The sequence below is a fragment of the Phalacrocorax aristotelis genome, chromosome 17, assembly GCF_949628215.1.
Source record: "Phalacrocorax aristotelis chromosome 17, bGulAri2.1, whole genome shotgun sequence".
Classification (NCBI taxonomy): domain Eukaryota; kingdom Metazoa; phylum Chordata; class Aves; order Suliformes; family Phalacrocoracidae; genus Phalacrocorax; species Phalacrocorax aristotelis.
Genome location: NC_134292.1, coordinates 374,362 through 394,761, shown reverse-complemented (window position 1 = coordinate 394,761; position 20,400 = coordinate 374,362). Strand labels below are relative to the sequence as shown.

Sequence of the window (20,400 nt, the reverse complement as noted above, 5' to 3'; positions counted from 1 at the left end):
GGGGAGAAGTCTATCTTTCCGTCACATCCCGTGATCTTCCGGTCGCCGATCCCTGTCTATTCCCCTACATCTCCCCCTCCCCATGCTACTAAAATTCTACAAAGCTACTTGCGTAAGCGGATACATATTGCGGTCAGGTCTATATTCATGTAACTCTCGCAGGCGCTCTTTGATTTGTCTTATAACACAGCATAACAATGGCAGCCCACAAGTAACCATGGTTACTACACACAACAAGATCCCCCCAATTATTACTATCCAGTTCCAGTTCATATCTCTCTTTTGCCGCCCTTTCCCAGTGTCGCTCTCGTTGCAATAGTGCTTGCGATCTTGTCAAGGAGCTCATTTCTTTTCCCAGTGGTACGGCTAGCATGAGGATCCATGTCAGCAGACCCTGCAAAGAGACAACTCAGAAAGGGATTATTCGTTGCACATCCTTGCACAGTTCTGCTTTCACACACTTTGCAGGCACCCATTCTGTGTGCCCTTCGTTCTCAGCCGCAGCGTAGCCCCTCCCCAGGCATCTCAGTTTCCATCCACTCTCCCATTGCTCACTGCCTGGGAACCTTACTCGTACCTGCGGATAGCGCTCCCCTGCTTGAGCTTTGCCAGAGTGCTTCTCCGCTGCTGTAACTTGCTCCTGCCCGCGTATAAAATGATTAAGCGAATATAATGCAGGCATTAAAATAGTTTGCTGAGCTGCTATGGGTATAGCTCCCTTATACCCCTCCCCCTCCCCAAGCTGTATTATTTTTGCTTTCAAGGTGCGATGAGCGCGTTCAACTATTGCCTGCCCCGTGCTATTGTAAGCAATGCCATGTTTTAATACAATATTCCAAGCTTTACACCATTCTTCGGTACTTTGAGCCCGAAAGCATGGTCCATTATCTGTTTTTATCTCGGTAGGCTTTCCAAGCCACGCCATTACCGTGGTCCAATGCGCAGTCAAGTGCGTTGCGGTCTGCTTCCGATGCTGAGTAGCCATGATGACTCCACTATATGTATCAATTGTAATTGCCAGGTGCTGTCTGGGGGCCAACTGTGGACATTCAGTAAAGTCAGTCTGCCAGATAGCATTTGCTTCCAGTCCTTGAGGGTTGACTCCTGCCTCCCACAATGGCGAGTGCTGACAGTAAGGACAGGTGGCTACTACTTCTCTTGCTGCTCTTATTGAGATGCCACACTCCTTTGCCAAGGCTTTAGCACCCAGGTGCAGTTGTTCATGCAGTTTCTTTGCCTCCGTCAACGTCCAGACTCCCGCGGCTGCCTCATCAGCCATGCGATTCCCCTCAATCAGTGGTCCAGGCCCCGTCTGATGACTGCGAATGTGAATTACTGTCACAGTTGCTCCTCGCTGCGATAAAGCAACCTCTAGCATCAAGGCAATTTCCGTGTGTGGTGCACCCTCCTTGTTTCATGGACGTGACTAATTTGTACACATATAAAGAGTCCGTGCACACATTTATATGCCGATCTATATCCTTTCGCAGGGCCATCTCTAGCGCTTTCGCCTCCAGCCACTGCACACTTTTACCCTGCTCCTCATACGTCTGGTGCATCCAACTATTCTCTTCTTTCCACACTACCGCCGCTCTGTTCGTCTTCGAGGAAGCGTCTGTGAAATATGTTGGTCCTGGGTGAGGGGTATCCAAAACTCTACTATCCACACTCAAATCCACCACTTTGGCTGTCTCGGCCCACCTCTGTACCGTGCCTGTGACGATTTTCCCTGGGTACGAGTATACTGCCAATTGTATATCCTCTTCACTCTCTACCACCTTCTGCCATTTCTCCCCATTCCACGGCACTGTGACCTTATCTGGCTCCTTCCCAAAGATTCCCTTGCTTTCCCGTCACAGACGCCAAATCATTCCCCCGGCTACCTTGACTTTTGTGGAGAATGCATCCTTGGGAACCTTCTGATATACCCATCGCAGTGGCTTTTCTTCCCCCGCCCGTATTTGATATAGCAATCCTAATCCTCCACTGGCGGTCAGAATCCAACCTGCAATTAATTCCTCTTGAGGGTCCCACCGCCATACTCCTTCCTTTTGCATTCGACGTTCTATCATCTGCAACTGCTGGACTGCCTCAGCGTCTAAACTCCTGGGCTCCCACGGGTCGGTCCCTTTCAGCAACGCATAGAAAGGTTGCATCTCCTCACTGGTGACACGCACGAATGTCCTCAACCACTGCAGTGCTCCTACCAGCTTCTGTACATCGTGTAAATTTTTAACCTTAGGTGTAAGTTTAATAGGCTGAGCTTGTATGGAATCCCCTTGTATTCTAGCACCCAGAAATCCACACACTGGTCCTCGCTGTACCTTTGCCTCAGCTACCTTGAGGCCCTGTCCCGCAAGGCCCCTTTGGGTGTCTGAAAAGACTTGTTCACACAACGCCTCGGTGGGCGCAGCTATGAGGACGTCATCCATGTAGTGGATCATGGAGACTCTCTCCTGATACTGTTGCCTTACTTGCTGCAATGCAGAAGCCACATACCTCTGGCAGATCGCTGGAGAAATTTTCATCCCCTGCGAAAGTCCTGTCCACTGCCATCTACTACCTGGTTCTGCGCGGTTCACCGTGGGCAGAGTAAAGGCAAATCTCTTTCTATCATCTGGATGTAGCGGAATACTGAAGAAGTCTTTGAGATCTAACACAATGACTCGCCATCCTTTCGGGACAGCACTCAGATCTGGTAGGCCAGGTTGGAGAGGCCCCATGTCCTCCATTTGCTGATTTACTGCTCTAAGGTCATGCAGCATCCTCCATTGGTTTTTATCTTTCTTTTTTATAGCAAATATAGGGGTGTTCCACGGGCTCATCGAGGGCTCTAGGTGTCCTGCTTCGTGCTCTCGTTTTACTATAGCTCTTACAGCCTCTGTTTTCTCTGTTGTCAGGGGCCACTGCTCCACCCAGACGGGCTGTTTGGTTTTCCACACCAACTTGTGCTGACGAAGCCCCTCTGAGGCAGTGGCCCTTATGCTAAATTTTTCAACCCGATCCCCATCTGGGCAAGGGCGTCCCGCCCTAACAAGGGGCTTGCTACCCCATCTGCTACTAGTATGGTCACTACGGCCGTGAGGAGCTTCCCTGCCTCCTCGTCCATGACTTCGAGTTTCACAGGGCAAGTACTAGTCCTCGTCTGTTGCTCTCCTCCTACCCCTATTATACGTTTTCCCATGGCAAGGGGCCAAGTTGGTGGCCACCGTTCGAGTGGCATCACTGTGACATCTGCCCCGGTATCCACTAACATTCCCAGGCATATCCGTGCCGGGCAACTCGGCTCTTGCGGGGTAATCATCACCGCCGCCATGGGTCTCTCGTTACAGCCTATGACCAAGGCCACGTGGGGGCCGTAACCTGCAAATCTTGCTGGTTCTGCTCCCCTGCCCGAAGTTTCACTCCCCCTTGGCCCGCTACGGTGGGCCAAGCTCCTGGCACTGGCACCATGATGGGGGCCATTTGACTCACAGGAGGTGCGAATCCCCCTCGCTTCGCCCTCCTTTAGCCGTTTCCCGGCTTTGTGGTTGGACAATCTCTTGCCAGGTGTCCTGGCTTCCCACACACCCAGCACCTCCCTACTGGGCACGCTCCTCCTCCATTACGTCCTCCCCTTTCCGCTAGCGGGCACCCAGCTTTAAAGTGCCCTTGCCATCCACACAAGTGACATCTCGGCCCCACCCCGGCCGCTTGCACCATCACCCTTTCTTCACTTCCACAGTCAGAGTTCTGGCAGATGTGCGCTCCCACACCGCCATGCTGATTCAACGCCTCCTGGCGCAAGACATGCCTGATGGTTTGACCCAATGATGCCCCCACCACCAGGGTGCGGAGGACATCTTGTGTTTGCGGATTTGCTTGATTTCGGAGGCAATCCATAAGGACTGCCTCCTTGGCTGCTTGTGGCAATTCTGATTCTATAATAGCCTTCTGCAGCCTGTCACAAAACGTTGTAAATGGCTCTGCTAGTCCTTGCTCTATCTTTTGCCAAGGTTCCACTTTTTTTTCATACCTGCCCACTTTGCTATACGCTCTGTGGGAACTCTCCGTTACCGCTTGCAGCTCCCTGCCCCTCCTCCAGGAGCTATCTGGACAGGGAATATCCCGGGCATCTCTATCCTTACTCCATCGAGGCTACAATCTCTGGCTATCAGCCGCCAGTTAGGTAACTCGACTGACTGTCGCTGGGGCGCCCCCTTCGTTAAGAGTCCTGTCTGCCGCCGAGTTACTTCCCCTAGTGCGCGCATAACCTACTGCAGCTGCCGCAGCACGTCCTCCGCGGACCCCTCCGGAGCTGCAGCGCTCCGGACCTCCCCTTTTGGCGGTCCCTCTCCTCCCTCCTTCTGACTGGTCCTCCGAGTCCCTGCTGCCTTATGCCTCTTTTTTGCGCGCTGCAGGCAAGCTGCCCCCTCTTCCCACATGTGGGCATCGGTTTCTCCCCCAACTTCTGATTCGCTGCTACTCGAGGTTGATCTATACCCACCCTGTCCTCCCCTCCAGGCACCCCAATCCCCCTCCTCGTCCGACTCCCATCTCAAGGGTTGCCCCGGGAGCCAGTCTCGAGGGCCGGGCAGAGGGCGGTGCCGCTGCCGGCGCTGCTTCCGGCGCTGGTCATCTTTCTCCTTCCGCTCCGTCACTCCCGCTGCGTCCGCTGCCACGCCCCCCTCCCCGCGCGCAGGCACCCGCACCTGTGCCAAATCATCCCAGGGGTATGCGGGGCGGGGGGGCATTCCAAGGGTCCTGCTGGCTCAACAGGGAACACCGCTGCTTCCCGATCCACCTCTTTGGGAGCCTCAGACTGAGTCGCTGGCCAGGCTACTCCGTCCGAACTCTCCGCTTCTTCCCCATCTCCTGCGATGCTTGCCCCTGTCTGCGTCCCCACTGCCCATCCTGGGTCTATTTCCGGGCTACTGTCGCCTGTAGCACCGTGCAGGCACAGCCGTGCCTGCCGCCACGTCTCCTGATCATCCCGAGCTTTCAATAGTAACCGGTGTATCTTTCCTCAGAGCTGTATGTACTGGGGTTTTCCCATCATAGCCCTTTCGGCTAACTCCTCTTTAATTCTCACCCAATTATCTTTATTAAATATGTCTGCGGGACTCCGTGTGAGCCCCTGCATAATCATCCATTGGATGGCCTTTGAGGTAGGCGCCTTTGAAATGGAAGTTCCATATTCCTTCCCCAATCCCTTCAGTACATTTACGACTGATTCCATGGCGCACCCGCCGACCTGCGGCTCCCCATCCCGCCCCTGCGTGCCTCAAGCTATCTTTTCCCCCCGGCGAACTTGCCATGCTGCCCCGCCGATCACGTCGGGGTCACCACTTGTAGCTGTACGCTTCTACGGGAGAACTTATCTTGGGCCACATATCTCCGGGACACAGGGCTCTACCCACCCTGGGGACAGCGATGCACAGACATCAATATGATGGATACAAAATGTCCGTTTATTTAACTGCGTCACACGCTTATACAGCTCTTGCACTTCCTGTTCCTGCCACTCCTATGGGGAGGAGTCTATCTTTCCGTCACATCCCGTGATCTTCTGGTCGCCGATCCCTGTCTATTCCCCTACACTACGGCATCCACAAAACCATTTGCAAAACAAGGCCCTGTAGTCCACAAATTGAATGAGGCCCTGTGCTATGTTTTGATAAAATCTCCAGGCAGTCTGAACTCTGATACACAGACAGTCTGCCCAGCCTTCACCATCTGACGCCATCTCGCAGTCCCTAGGCCTCCACCTCTATATGGGACCACTGCCATCTCATCCTCTGGAAGACAAGTAGAAAGCAAAACACTCTTCTTTCACCACCATGCATGCCATTTCCACTAACAAGGACGGTCCCTTCTTTTGAAGTTTGATTTACAGGTGCTATAGAGCCATTGTGCTGACTGCATGTCAGTCTCCAAGGAAACTAGTAGCATATATATTCCAGAAGCATCCCTAGATGAAAAGGGGTGTTATTAAAAGTGTTCTCAGCATAACCCCTGCTATGAGAAGGAGCAGAGTTCAAGGTCTTCCGTTGAATGGTTGAAGGATGCTGTGTTCAAATAGAATGCTCTTAAGGAAATAATAGCAGGTCAAGCTGGAGATCTGGCTGTTGTACAGGTCTGAAAGAGTCAGAAATTGAAAAATAATCTATGTAAAGCTTTAGAAAGGCTTGATATTCTTTTATAATTCAGCCTAATTTTAGGTTGGCATCTCCTCTGTATACTTAAGTATTAGCACTTTCTGTAATACATTGCCTTTTTGTGGCTATTATGCTTCTCAGCCCAACCCGTATCAGCGTGCACAGCTCTATTTTGAAGCTGATGCTCAACTAGGTTTTTTTATCACTTTTTTAAAAGACTGAACAGAAGCACAAGGTAGCCAGGCTGCAGTCCTCCCTGCTCCCTGGTGCCAAGCAGCTGGGTGCCCCACGGCTGGGATGGGTGCTCTGCGCAGTTGTTGGAAAAGACATCCCATGAAAATGTGCGCCTCCATGATCGTTAAAAACTGTCTGTGGCATTTTCAGAGTGTGTGCGCTGAGAGCAACATCTTACTTGAATTTTAAATAAGGAAATTCCCTTTCTTCTCCAAATTCCCTGGTAAGTTCCCATCTGAATAAGATATGCTTTCCTTTTTTGTCTTAAACCTGTAAGGATATTATTTATTCAATCCTAGTGGAAGCTTTATCCAGGAGGAGCCGAACTAACCCTATTCTAAAGTTTAAGTTACAAAAGCACTGGGGGAACATGTGAAATCAAAGGTATTACATAATATATGAGCTTCTCATTACTGTTGCTGTAGTACTGACTGCTAGAAACATAGCTGCTCAATACTGAAACTCATTTTCTCTTCTATGGCACAGTTCAGTATAACCAAACACAAATAAATGGAACAAAAGACTAAATCAAACAAGGCAAATAAAAAGAGCAAGAGAGCACTGCCAATAATTTGGAGTTTTGTTCCCAGCTTGGATCCAAGTGGACCATGATAATTCCAAGCATTTTCACAAAACAGTTTAATTTCACTTTATGAAGGAGTTTCAGTTTCATAACGCTCTCTGCCTGAGTGTGTATCTGAACAGACACTTACAGCTACAAGAAAACATTTGAAGACTCAAGAAGGAAGATTTAGGCGTTCGCAAAGCTCAAATCTGATCCTCAGTAAAGAAATGGAACTGGCTGGGAGAAGAAAAGGGATAAAGATGTTTTACAGGGGAAGAACAATTGAAGTAATTAAAATGATATTGCTTGCACTTCTTTTTTTATTTTTCTGTTTAAATCAGAAAAACAGCATGTGATGGCGTTAAGTTCTCATTTGTCCCTGTTGTATCTTCACCTTTCCTACCTATGCATCCTTAGGATGCCCATAAACAACAACTGCTGTCACTGTAATGGACAGAGAAAACGAAGCGTAAAATTGGAATATAACATCATAGCCGATCTGTTATTTCCTACAGCAGTTCTATCAAATCCAGAAACGAAACGACTGTAAGCTTGGCAGCAAGTAACAGAAGAAGAGTTATACCTGTGTTGTAGTTCAGCCCCAGTCGGCAACTAAACACCACGCAGCCACTCGCTCACTCCCCCCACCGCTGTGTGATGGGAGAGAGAATCGGAAGAGCAAAAGAAAAAGGAAAAAAACTTGTGGGTTGAGATAAGAACAGTTTAATAATTAAAATAAGATAATAATTATAATAATAAGGGGAAAAAAAACCCAGAAACACGAACGACACAACCACTCGCCACCCGCCGACCGATGCTGCTGGTCCCTGAGCTGTGATTGTCCCTTCCCTCCCCCGGCCAGATCCTCCCAGGTAACATACTGGGCATGACGTTACGTGATCTAGAAGATCCCTTTGGCCAGTTTGAATCTGCTCTCTTAGCTGTGCCCCTCCCCTCCGAGCTGCTGGTGCTCCCAGCAGAGCATGGGAAGCTGGAAAAGCCCTTGACTAGTACAAGCACTGCCCAGCGACAACTAAAACATCGGTCTGTTATCAGCATTGTTTTCATACGAAGTCCAAAGCACAGCACTGCACCAGCTGCAGGGAAGAAAATTAACTCTATCCCAGTTAAAACCAGAAAAATATTCTTTTGCCAAATAACAATCATACATACACCCTGACCTGGCTTATATTTTCTCCTCAGAACTGGCAGTAGGATGAAATAGAATTGACAAGACAGCCTTGCTAGTACTTGCTCCTAAATTGCCTACCTTGTGGGACATCAACTACAGCTATCATTGCATTACTCTCTCATTATGAAATATGATTTAACACAGCATTGTGCAACATGAGAATGTTTTCAAATCCTTATGCTACCCTTCTGCATTTCTTATTGAATTTGCCCTGCATTTCCCCTATCAGTAGACCTTTGTTATTTGATGCTAAAACATTTTAGGTAAACACAGATATATTTCCCTATTAATTTCCACATCTCATGTGAAAACCAGATTAAATTTACAAGACTCTACCAAATGTTAACATTTCATGTGACAGGATATGCCCAAAAGCATGTATACAAAGCGGACAGCAGAAACACTCTGACAGAGACATAACAGCAGAAAGAAAATGGAAACCCTTTTTAGCACGATTTGCAGTATCTTTTCTCCTTTCCTTGAAAAACATTTTGCAACAGAAGAGACAGCCGATGAGAGTTTGATGTTCAGATACATAAGAGCATCAATGTATAGTATTTTCCTTGATAGAAACCACAGGTCTATTTTAGCACAGAGAACACAGACAGAGTACCCCACGTGCTTGCTTAGAATCATGCCCTGGTGGGGAAAGCACAGAAGATTGGGTGTTCGTAAGGGCCTACCTAGTAGAATAGCAAATACTTTCATAGAATTTGCATATTCCTCCTCTATCCAAAAGGTGATCAAGCCATCACATATCAAAGGAATAGAAGAGCAATGTGCAAATTTACCAAACTCAAAATCTCAGGTCTGTAGTGAGGGAGACAAACAGCGAGCAGAAGGCAATTTTCACCACCTGGCAAGGATGCAGATTTAGGTCAATATCAGAAAAACTCCTTGTAATAGGATGAAGAAATAAAGTGGTATTATTAGCTGTATGCTTGGTATAAGGCACTTGCCAAAGCAAACAATACAAGCGATCTACAGAACCGAACAATAGTTAATTTTCAAAGAAACCACAGAAAGCCTATATCAAATTATCCCTTTAAAGATTAACATTTTAAAATGCTTGATGGTTTTATGTGGAGAAGCGCATGAGATGAGCGTTTTAAATTGTAGTGATGAAAATACAATGAGAACAGATTTTGTTTTCTTCTGTCGTGATAGAAAACAGCCTGTGCAACGCAATACAATACTAGGGGGATAATTCCTGTTCCTTCAGGCATCTGACCATGCCATATCTACCCGTCAGCCTGCCTTTCAAGTGCAAGAGAAAATCCTGTTTGCATTCAAATCTGAAAGACCTGAGAAGAACCCAAACCGCTTTGTAGGTGAGTTAACTTCTACTTAAGCCATTTAGTTAATAAGTTCAGCCCTTCTCCATGCACTTGGCAGTTAAAGGAAAATAAACATCTGTTGCAGTTCTGTTGTTAGTTCAAACAGCAAAGCATTAATGCTTGACCAGATATTGGCACAGCAATGATGCTGAAAACCTAACAAGAGACGCTCCGATCGGATAACTTAATCAAATGCTTAACAACACTCGTTAAGCTGCCAGTAAAGCAGGACATAACAACAAAATAGAAGGACTAATGTATCTTGATTAATCATACAATTTAAATTTTTTCATTGTTGAATTGAAATGAAGGAAGAAAACAGACTTCACAGCTACACCAGTAATTGTGCACAGCAGTGATAAAGCAGGGATTATAAGGTTACGGATAATTTGAGAATAATGTGAAATTACTTCAGGAGGTAGGCTAGGCTAGTTTTTTCTGGTTTAGATCAGGCTACTTAGAGAAGTGTCATACCGGATTCTGAGAATGGAGACATGCATATTACTAATATAAAATTCATTCTCTACTCACTAGAATAGAGGACAATGTTCATATGTTACCTGAATATTGAATATTTGTCTTCCTTTTTATCTTAATTGTACAACATACCAAACAGTAGGTCTAATACTTAAACAAAAGGGAAATAAAACAATCCTAGGAAAAGTCATGTGTTTGGTATGAATATCTGCTGGGTTCTACAGAGATGCTTGGTTTTACTGACACTTCCCACTGCAGTTACTCAAAACTGACACATGAATTATTTAGGTTAAGAGTATCACCAGTTCAAATATATTTATTTTCCTTATTTTGTGTCTCTTTACATAGGTTACACATCCTGACCAAACCAATTTGCTCAGTAAGTGATAATACTGGCTTCCAGAAAACAGATGTTAACATGCGGACTATCTTTCATTTAGTCCCAAGATTTTCAAAGGTTGGAAGAATGATCATAGGATCTTATTAATTTTTTGAAATTAGCTGTTTATTCTCAAGGAAATCAGAATTAAAATTATACCTTTGCCTGCTGCAGGTATTACTAAATGGAGCTCCTTCTCTCCAACGTGGTGAAAGGCAGACTAAGTGCACTGGGCAGCCCGTACAACTCAAGAACATGATTCCTGCCACACCAAGTCAAGTCTCATGGATTTAAGCAGGTCCAGAAGTGCTCTTCCACTGGGAAATACACTCTCAGAAAACATTACTCCTTTCTCCTCCTTCTGGACCCGTCAAGCCCGTGTATGAAATAGCCTTTCTATTTCAGCACAAAATCACTCAATCTGAAGAGAACAACTTCTGAGGACCAAATAAACATGTTACACAAATGAAGATCAAACCAAATCCGCTGCTGCATTTCCTTTTGTTTCCAACCATTAACCTTCGCTCTTTCCAGTTTAGCCTAAAGCATCTTCCTTGGTGAGGCAAAAATGTCTGATCCTGCCAACTTCACTATGCCAAGTCAGTTGAAGATGAATGGCTTTTCATTTTTTTCCCCTATGAACAAATATTTCCCCTGTGATCAGCAAAGTTAGGAAACACTAGACCGTAAGAAGTGGCACAATATTCCCTACAGCTCAGAAAATACACCATATCCCACACTTGTGCTGTAATCTCTTGTCCATACCGGCAGGTATGACAGATCTGATTTCCATGGCTGAGCAAAGGAAAGAAAGGCTGATAAAATCAGCATATAATTTCCGTTTGTCAACAGAAACAGGATTGTGATTCACATCTTTGCAATGGGAAACTGATGTACCAACCATTTCAGAAGCTGAGATACTATTCATGAACACCTGAAAAGTAGATTTCCCATAGGATTTTTTTCCCTTCTGTCTGCATTTCAGTAACTTGAAATGGGCTCCTTACGTGTATATTTTTTTACCTCTGTTGGGATTTCTTTTAAGCAAACATTTTAAAACATTTTGTTCATCTGTTGAAACCTACTATTTCCTGACAGAAAACATCATATGACAAAATACAACTCCTATTTGAGAAGGCACATTAGTGAAATGTACAGTGTTACTATATCTTTGATGTAACATTAAAGCACAATGTTAAGATCTTTCAGATTAAAACAAGCTTTAGTTGAAATTAAAAGAGGAGAAACCTAAGCCTGTATAATGTGTTAGGATTCAAAAAGGTTGCTTCTTCTAGATCACCACTTATAAGTCATCTAAGGTAGACATGTCCCAGCTTCTACTTGTATTTCTATTTCAGTATTTTTATAAAATTATTTCCACTTCATGTTTATTATTTATTTATCTTCACTCTTATTGCTTAAACATATTTTACTGCTCCCTTGTCACCTGCAAGAGAAGGACAGGAGAATAAAAGCTGTCACTACAAAAACTTCCGTGACCTCTCAATTTACAAACATCCACATCCTCAATTTTACACTTCATTACTGTTCCAGGTGCTGTTAACAGGCGCTTCTGATGGGTGCACAGCTATTGCACGGTTAGCTTTATTCCCTGACCTACATGTTTGCAACTGTGGCCCAACAAACTTCTAACACAGCCTAAGTACAAAAGAGCTTTTGTTCCCGGATCACAAGCACCAGTCATGACAAAAGGAGTCAGCTCTAATCCTGTCCAAGGAATCAGAGCGTTACAACAAATTTTCTGTACGGACCTGCAGCACCTTCCCCACTTGTGCAGAGAATGGAGATTTTGCTTTTCTCTCCTTAGAATGAAATAAAATGGAGTGGTGGTTGAGACAGCCGCGTGCCACCTGGGAGACTGGGGTTAACCTGGGACGTAGGAGAGCTCCAAGGGTATCAGTGGGGCGTGGGCAGGGTGCTCGTCGGGGACTCAGGGGAATGGCAAAAGTCACAGCGCGCGGGTCTCCCACGCACCGGGTGGGCACCTCAGCTCCTCCCAATGGGCTGGCTACGCTTCTTTCCCCTCTGTGGACTTTACTGTGCTGCCAGACATTTAAGAGTTAAGCGATGCAGTAAATCTTCATGCCAGTGGTGCGCTTCCCTAGTTACAAGAAGCTCCAAAAATCTATCCAGAAATTAAATAAATTCAGCTAGAAATATACTAAACTTTGGATGACGTGATTTATCCATTTTATTGGTATCAAAACCCAATACGCTGCATTTTGTTTAATTGCAAGGTATTTAACGTTGGTTTGCATTTGCAGTATGTTATTAAGTCTAACTGAATAATTAGATATTTTTTTTGCAAATAAAGAAACTGAGGCAAAGGGTTTACCCATCCAAGATACACATAAAGACTGTGAAAGGGTTATTAACACAACTCTTACATACCAAGGTGTTGTCATTCCTGCAGATTTTCACCTCACAAAGTATACTCCTGTATAAGAAATGTATTTGAGATACCATCCATGTGATTGTTTCCTCTCTAGCAACAAATATAACATACCCTTTCTGCATCATGCATGAAGTACACCTGTCATTTTATTCAAATTAGCACATCATCATCATGCAAATTGGATCAATCTGAGCCATCTGTCACTAAAATTTAGAGGTATATTATCAACATCATGTGTAAGGAGTTATGCATGCAAATTCCTGCACATCAAAACGATTCAATACCCAGAAGAATATTACGATATTAAGAATTATGGCCAACATGGCACACTTGTGTACGTAATGTTCCACGCTTCCCAGGCATTTTGCTCGATGCCTGAGAAGTAGGAAAGAAGACACCTCACAGAGAAGCCAAGCAAATGAAAAAATCACAAACAGGGTTGGTTTTTTTTCAGCATGGAACTGTAACTGCCATTCCCACACCCAAAACTTGCTAAATCAGGTAATTAATACAAAGGGTAATAATATTTGTAATAGCAGGTACAAAAACATCTGTTTTAGGAGATCAAATTCTTGCTGTAGGCTGGTCTCTTAAAACACGCAAAAACTACATCTGGCAACCGCCAAGCACAAGAACTCCTTTAGTAATTCATAATGATCTAATGAACACCTTTCATCTGACTCAAAAATTTATTTCAAGTGTACTTCAAGTCATGATCATGCCTTTGTATGTTTGTTACTTTCTTGGACTTGTGAGCCCTTTGTTTTGTTTTGTTTTGGCTGGAGGAAATCTGTGACACTGAGAGAATGGAATTAGTGTTTTCCTCTGTCCAAATCCTTGCTACGTTTTGTTCCAGAGGAAAATGGGATTCTGACTGCCTGATGGTCGATGGGATGGTTTCCCAGTTAGGAGACCAAGTTGAGGAGTGGTGGCGGAGAGAGGAAGGAGGAACTGGGAAATATCCACCTCCTAGTTTATGTGTGAGTGTTGTGTTCACTGAAGGCAACAACCACCACAACAAACCCGAGCACCAGCCCAGCCCTCCCCCAAAGCCAATGATTTCTCAAAGAGAGGAGTTTTTAAAAAACTTTAACCTTTCCATTCCAGGCACTGCTGGAGCTCTATTTGCTAGAAGGCGTTGAAGAAATCTACAAACATGCAATTGTATCCCTTGGAGTTATTTCCATGACACCTTCAGTATACGCGCATCAGTGTTCTGAAATGTTTGTCACCTACGTGTTCCATACATTTTCTAATTTATGCTTCAAACACAATGCAAGTGAAAACATCTCATTTAGAATGACGTCATAGAAGGAAGCATTGTTTTATTTCTTTGTACTGTGGATTGTTTAGGAATTTAAAAAATGTTTTTGTTGCAAAGTCTTTTCTGATATGAGAAAACAGGTTTACTAAGCAATGTTAAAGGTAGAAAGCTCCCTTAGATTTTCTCAAAATGTAAACTGTTTTCATTTTTGAAGCACCCATACCTGTAGCAAATGGCTGCTTCCTAGAGCAATGCACTAAAATGTGCTGCTTCAGAGCAAAAGGATCTCTAATAGTGGTTTACCAGTACTTGATTTTGCTGAAATCATCCATTTTGCAGCACAGCTAAGAGGGCTTGCATTTGTTCTCTTAAAAGTGCAGGCACACAGAATAATAAACAGAGAGAAGAGAAAAGTCATTGGGCAGAAACTTAATTTTTAAGCTGCCAAACTACCCTGTGTTGCTTTGGTTGTTTGCTGCCCGACCCGAGAGGGGAGCCTAGAGAGCAGGGGGTTTAAAAGCTGTTGCACCCCGGAGCTCTCTGATTAGCATACATTCCCCAAAACCAGCTGTCAGAAAGAGAAGGTGACACTGCCGATGAGTGATCCAGACACTGGTTTAAATCCAGTTTTAATCATTCAGAGCTAAGCTACGCTGTAAGGACACCCTAATTTCAATTGTTTTATATACGCTGGAAAGGAGGGAAAAAACAACTGTAGAATTTGTTTGCTTTAATAATCAAGCATTGGCTGTTCACATGTTTTGAATGTCCAACTGGTTGCTCCACTGACTAAAGAGGGAGCCTGAGTTTCCAACGGAACTATTTAAATATTGAAAGGCAACCTTTCTGAACGCCTTAGAGAAATCAAAGAGTCTTTCTTTCGGGGTATTTATTCAGAATGCAATTTTGTTGTTAGGACCTGACTATCTTCAGGTTGCAACAGCATAAAATGGCAAGACTAATACATGAGTATTTTCTGTGCACTACCACTATTATATTCTTAATTCACTTTATTATTTATTAATATTATATTATAATAGTAATAATATTGTTTCATGTGATAAATTGTTCATCTTGAAAATTTATTAGCCTTAATTAGATGCTTGATATCAGACAATTTACTTGCTGCTAGACATCATGCATTCCTTTCCAAATAAAACAGAAACTTCAGTCGACTCCTTCACAGCTGCCTTTGCCATCCCTTGGAGCCTTGTTAAGCTTATTCAAGGTTTTTGGCTTCTAAACCACAAGGACTACGAAGTAAGTAGGTTCCAATTTAGTTAGGCATACCTTGCAGTACAATGCTTTGATCTATAAAATGACTTCAGAAAATTGGTGCTTAGCTAACAACAGGTGATAAAACATGGGAAGCTTTTTTTATAATACTGCTTCAGCAGCACCTTCAGCAATACGTGATGATTTGAAATTTTGTTTTAATTACGTTGACAGGAAATGGATTAAGACAATCAAGAAGTCAGCGTTAATAATGCTTGACATGTGAATTGCCAAAGCAATCTGTTCAGGTTGTTTTCAGCAGAGCAGTTGAGCACTTTCTCAAAAGCAGTGGTTTGGGTACTTTAAATATTAAACTACCATCCTGGCAGCAAAATTTGAGACAGAAGACCGCAAAAGTGACTTTTCAATCTAATTCATATTCCTTCTGATGCTAAAGGTTGTTCGTTGCCTGTCACAATGTCAATATAACCTGTTTGCCTGGGAGAATAACTTGTATTTATAAAAGGTGATGTTTGCATACAGAGATTTGGTTATCCTGGCCATGTGTGAATCACTCCTTTCAAAAGACTCCCTTTGTTCTGTATGGCTCACTGATTTTTTTTTCTGCAGATACTTCAGAATTTATATTTACCTGTCCTATATAAAATCCTTCATTAGTCATCATCTAAGTTTATTCACCCTTACTGAAGACACTTTTGTGTGCATGTGTGTCTATATATCTTAATAAACCTGATATCTAACTTCTGCAGAATTCCCTGGCCCTGCTCGTTGAACCAGCTGCAATCAAACCTGTGTCGTGGCAAGACGTGCGAATTCTTCAGTCCCTCGTGTGCCAAGGAGAGCATAGGCGAACACAGGTTATGAAGCTATCAGTCTCCAGCTGTAGCGAAGTGCAGCTTTTCCTCACTGTGCTGTTGTTCAATAGGTAAAGAAATATCTGCCACCAATTTGGTACTCAAATACTGTGAAAGGTGGAGAACAAACACTAGAAATCACAATCCCCTAAATTTCCTTTAAAATTTGAATACAATATTTGTGGGGCATCTTTTTGGTGATACTATTAATATGCCTTTACGTCTCAAAAAATTAATTACAGGTGCATGACGGAGGCTTGGGCTCTGCTGCAGCAACACACCACTAAGATAAACGTGGAAGAGCTATTAAAAGACATGTATGACATCTGTCGGGAGATGGGACTAGTGGAAGACTTCCTGAAGCTGCCTTTCACAGATGCCGAACAAGTAAGTGTGGGCAAGAAAAAAAATCTTATTCCCCTCTTTGCCAAGAGAAGAAGCAGGATCATCATATATGTTTTAAAATGTGTTATTTCTCCTAGAAGTGTTTGGAGAAATTTTTACAGAATCATTAAATTCTTTTAGTCCAGCATCTGCAGCGTGCCAACTGTATGGCAGCACTACAGCTGAACCAGGCGATGAAGGTTCATCTCATGGTAAGCGTAAAAGTTCTGCCAAGTGTGCCAGTTTCTCAGGTGTTACTAACCAGTTCAACAGTACTCAGTAAGAATCCTGCTTTCTTTATCACACCATTCTTTGAAATACTTGGAATAAGCCTCTATACCTTACGTTACAGCTGAACCTAAAAGTTGAACAAAAGATGTCACTACTCCAAAGCTACCCTCTGAAGTTGGAAATTCAATGTCACAGGCTGTTGTTGACTCCACTTCAAATAGTTTGTTTGTGTCTGAGGATTAAATAAGTGTCTTTCCTGTCAGCCACTCTTATCATTCAGATATTCAGAGACATACGTTACGTAGGGTTCAGATGATTGGAAGTTGTTTGGGTCACTGTGGAATGAAGAGTGTGTTGTATGTCATCTCTTGTATCTTGCACGCAGCTCTGGGTGCCAATCCACAGGCAAAATTTGCATCATGGGTTGTTCTTTTTATTATTTCCTCAAGTTATAGCATGAGGTCTGCAATTCCACAACTTTCATTTTACCACTTTTAGGACAGAAATTCTTACCTAACTTCTGTATCTCAAAATAGCCAGGTCAAATTTTGTGTTATGTGAACTTCTGTTGTGGTTTTGTGATACATTTGCTGTTTTCCAGAACCATAGTTTTCCAGGGAAGCAAAGTTATGGGGTGGTTATGGAAGGTTAGGGCCTGCATTTGAAAGCTTTAATCCAGGGGGAAGGGGTGTGTAGGTAGCTTTCTCTTCCTCATTTTAATCCTCACTTCCTTTTGTCCAACGTAACCCGCCGTTGCCCTGGAGATTCAGTCACCTGGGACAGTGGCATTTCAGGAAAAACAAGGGCAAGGCTGCTGTTTTGTCAGCCACGTGAAACTTGTGGGTGCTGACAAGTGTGTCAGAATGAGGTTCTGCAGAGTGCTGCCATGGTTTTAGCTTAAAGTTGTAGGTTCTGTTATTATTCTAGTCTTCAATCCACTTGGCTAAAAATTCCGGGTGAAGCTGGTGTGCGTTGATGGGCAGAACTTGCTGCTGTTCTGTGCAGGGGGTGTATTTTACTGCACCTGTAGAGGAAACGTATTCGCTAACTTGAAATAGCACTGAGAGTTCCGTGCAATGAACTTCTTGTAATTAGTTAACTTCTTGCTTTACGCTTTTCGTTCATCAGAATGATTGTGATCCTCACTGGAGACAGAGAGCAGTTGCCAGAAATTCTCTCTCAGGCCAACGTGGCAAGACCCTTCCTAGAGGTCAGAGGCAGCTGGCTGTAGAGAGAGCCAAGCCTTACCATCTGCCTTCATCCGGACCAAGAGCAGGTAATTTTTAGGAGGGCAATATAACGCACAACTAACCATCACTTTCATTACACAAGGCTGATTGCTTTTCCCCTCTTGCTTTACAGATGCAAGACCAAAGCCATTCTCGACAGTAATAGAACAAGCTAATGCAGGAAACGTGCATCCAAGGGCACGTTTCAGCAGTCGTGTATTGGCCAAAATTAGAGAGTTATGGGTAGGAAATGAGCAGAAACCCAGTTGAGAGAGAGTTTTTCTGTTATGATAATGTTTTTTATGCAAAATACATATATTATGGTAAATGTGATTAGAGAATTTAAGATAGCTGAAACTAAAACAATGATTACCATCAAGCTATTGGTGTACGGATCTTGATAGACTTGATTGTGTGATCAAATAATAATCTCTTCCTACTTGCTGACATGTTTCTGCCTCTTTTACTTAAAAACAGGCAGAATGATAGAGAGCAGAAAAGAGGCCAGTAGTTGTCAGACGATTTTCCTACAGGCGGTAGGGCCAAATCAACCTCAATTCTGGTATATTTGGACTTGAGGGCAATGAATGTCAGTTACTGTCCTTCTCTGCTGTCCTTTTGTTATGACAGAAGACCAAGACCTTGGACAGATTGTATTACAAGAACATGCCCACCGTGCAAATAGGGCCACAGATAACTAAGAAGTTTAATCCCCCATCAGAACTTCTCATGGACGATTACGCTCAGGGTTGTCAGCGCATTCAGTTTATTTGCTGCAATTTCATCCCTTCCCATGTAAACAACCATAACTAGCTTCTGGTGGGGAAGAAACAAGCTCCAGGCAGAAGCCAACCCATAGTCTCTTGTGAGTTTTTAGGCAATGCTTGTAACCTCTCAGTCTAGGCCAATTGGAAAATACTATGAAATAATAGAATTTCACATAGTAAGATTGCATTTGCTTCTTATTTTGTTGGTACTTTTGTCTTCTGTGCAAAACTTCCAGGTTTCAATCGCAGGAATGCTGTTTTCACCAAAGCAGTCAAGATAATGAGTGCCTTTGAGATGCTCGGAGAGAAATGTTCTGCGGTTCCTTTTGAATTACATCTGTTCCTCAAATAAAAAGCGTTTCCCAATGCACTGTGCTGTGTGGGTGACCCATACGTGAGGCAGAGGGAAAAATGCAAGTGGCGGTTCCTGATGTGCCTGTTGGTTCAGGTCACTCACTTCTGGGCTGTGCATCACCCGGTGTGGTTCAAGAGCAGGCTTATTCCACAGCAGCCATTGGTGTGGTGTGCCTTGCTCTTGAACTTGGTTTAAACCCAGAGTAAACCATGAATTATTAGTGAAAGCCTGATTGCTGGTAGTTTGATACTACAATTGTAATGTTAATAGACAGAGAGAAGGATGCAGGAAACAGGTGTGTGACTTCTGTGAACATCGACAGCACAAGCGTGTGTGACCCTAGGAATCCAGGGCACAGCAAAGCCTTTGCTTCTGATCCAGCCTATTGGTCTCACAGTAGCTTCCTAAAGGACGAGAACGGCATGCTCATCTCCGCAGGATCCAGCAGTTCTGTGGGCCAGGTAAGCCTTGAGTCAAAGAACCAGCTGGAAGCAGTTGTCACTAATACGCAGCTGGAGACCGGTCAGTTCCTTTATCTCCTGTTATTAACATTCAGATCAGCGTAATGCAAAAGACCGGCATTTATCACTTTCCTGGTCTGAAGCATTGGCTAGATTTTATCTACATTTCTGTCCTCCTGGAACTGAATGTTACTGTCAAGTGTGCTTGCAAGTCTTGATTGCTAATTTAAACTGCTAGTGAGGGCTCTCCTGCCAGACAGCAGTGCTTGTGTGTGCATTTGCTTGCTCGCTTATGAAGAGGAGGCACTTGATCATTTGTTAGAGAGAGGACTTTGGTGATCATGGTCAGGAGTGCTGGAGAGCGCCTGGCAAGGTTATAACGCCACTCTGCTGGCGTACGGTCAGACGGGCTCAGGGAAGAGCCCGTGAGTGACGATCGGATATGGTGCGAACAGAGGCTGGGTGCCTGTTGTGCGCCAAGAGCTCTTCAAAGCCCCTCGCACTCGGGAGAACCACAAGCAGTGCCAGGTGGGATTAGCACAAAGTGATGCTACATGGAGTAAATGGGTTGCATTGATCACGCAGCGGGCTCAAGTAGGAAACCCCACTGGCCCAGGAATCTTGGAATTGTTTATGGACTGGCCAGAAGGCAAAGACTTTGGATTATCACCAGAGGAGGGGGTGACACGTGCTGAAGAAGCCCCACTCTATAACAAACTGCCAGAAGATGAGAAGCAATATGCCCTGTTCACTGATGGGTCCTGTCGCCTTGTGGGGAGCACCAGAGATGGAAGGCTGCTGTATGGAGTCCTACACGATAATTAGCAGAAACTGCTGAAGGAGAAGGTGAATCAAGCCAGTCTGCAGAGGTGAAGGCCATCC

At 44.3% G+C, this 20,400-nt stretch overlaps 1 protein-coding gene and 1 long non-coding RNA gene across 3 annotated transcripts in view; both read left to right on the top strand.

Moving 5' to 3' along the window:
• The window catches only part of LOC142065822 (uncharacterized), a 29,437-nt gene extending 15,854 nt beyond the window's left edge, over window positions 1-13,583 (top strand). For both annotated transcript variants that reach the window (XR_012663546.1, XR_012663547.1), the window contains 3 exons: window positions 9,296-9,459; window positions 10,291-10,399; window positions 10,496-13,583. This is a non-coding gene — a long non-coding RNA (uncharacterized LOC142065822). The remainder of the gene's footprint in view (window positions 1-9,295; window positions 9,460-10,290; window positions 10,400-10,495) is intronic.
• Window positions 1-20,400, top strand: part of LOC142065821 (protein ELYS-like) — a 91,867-nt gene that overhangs the window by 58,635 nt on the left and 12,832 nt on the right. The window contains exons 10-15 of the mRNA XM_075112494.1: window positions 13,845-13,901; window positions 15,115-15,261; window positions 15,987-16,162; window positions 16,334-16,478; window positions 17,835-17,982; window positions 18,069-18,178. Coding sequence (XP_074968595.1) covers window positions 13,845-13,901; window positions 15,115-15,261; window positions 15,987-16,162; window positions 16,334-16,478; window positions 17,835-17,982; window positions 18,069-18,178 — 783 coding nt within the window. The remainder of the gene's footprint in view (window positions 1-13,844; window positions 13,902-15,114; window positions 15,262-15,986; window positions 16,163-16,333; window positions 16,479-17,834; window positions 17,983-18,068; window positions 18,179-20,400) is intronic.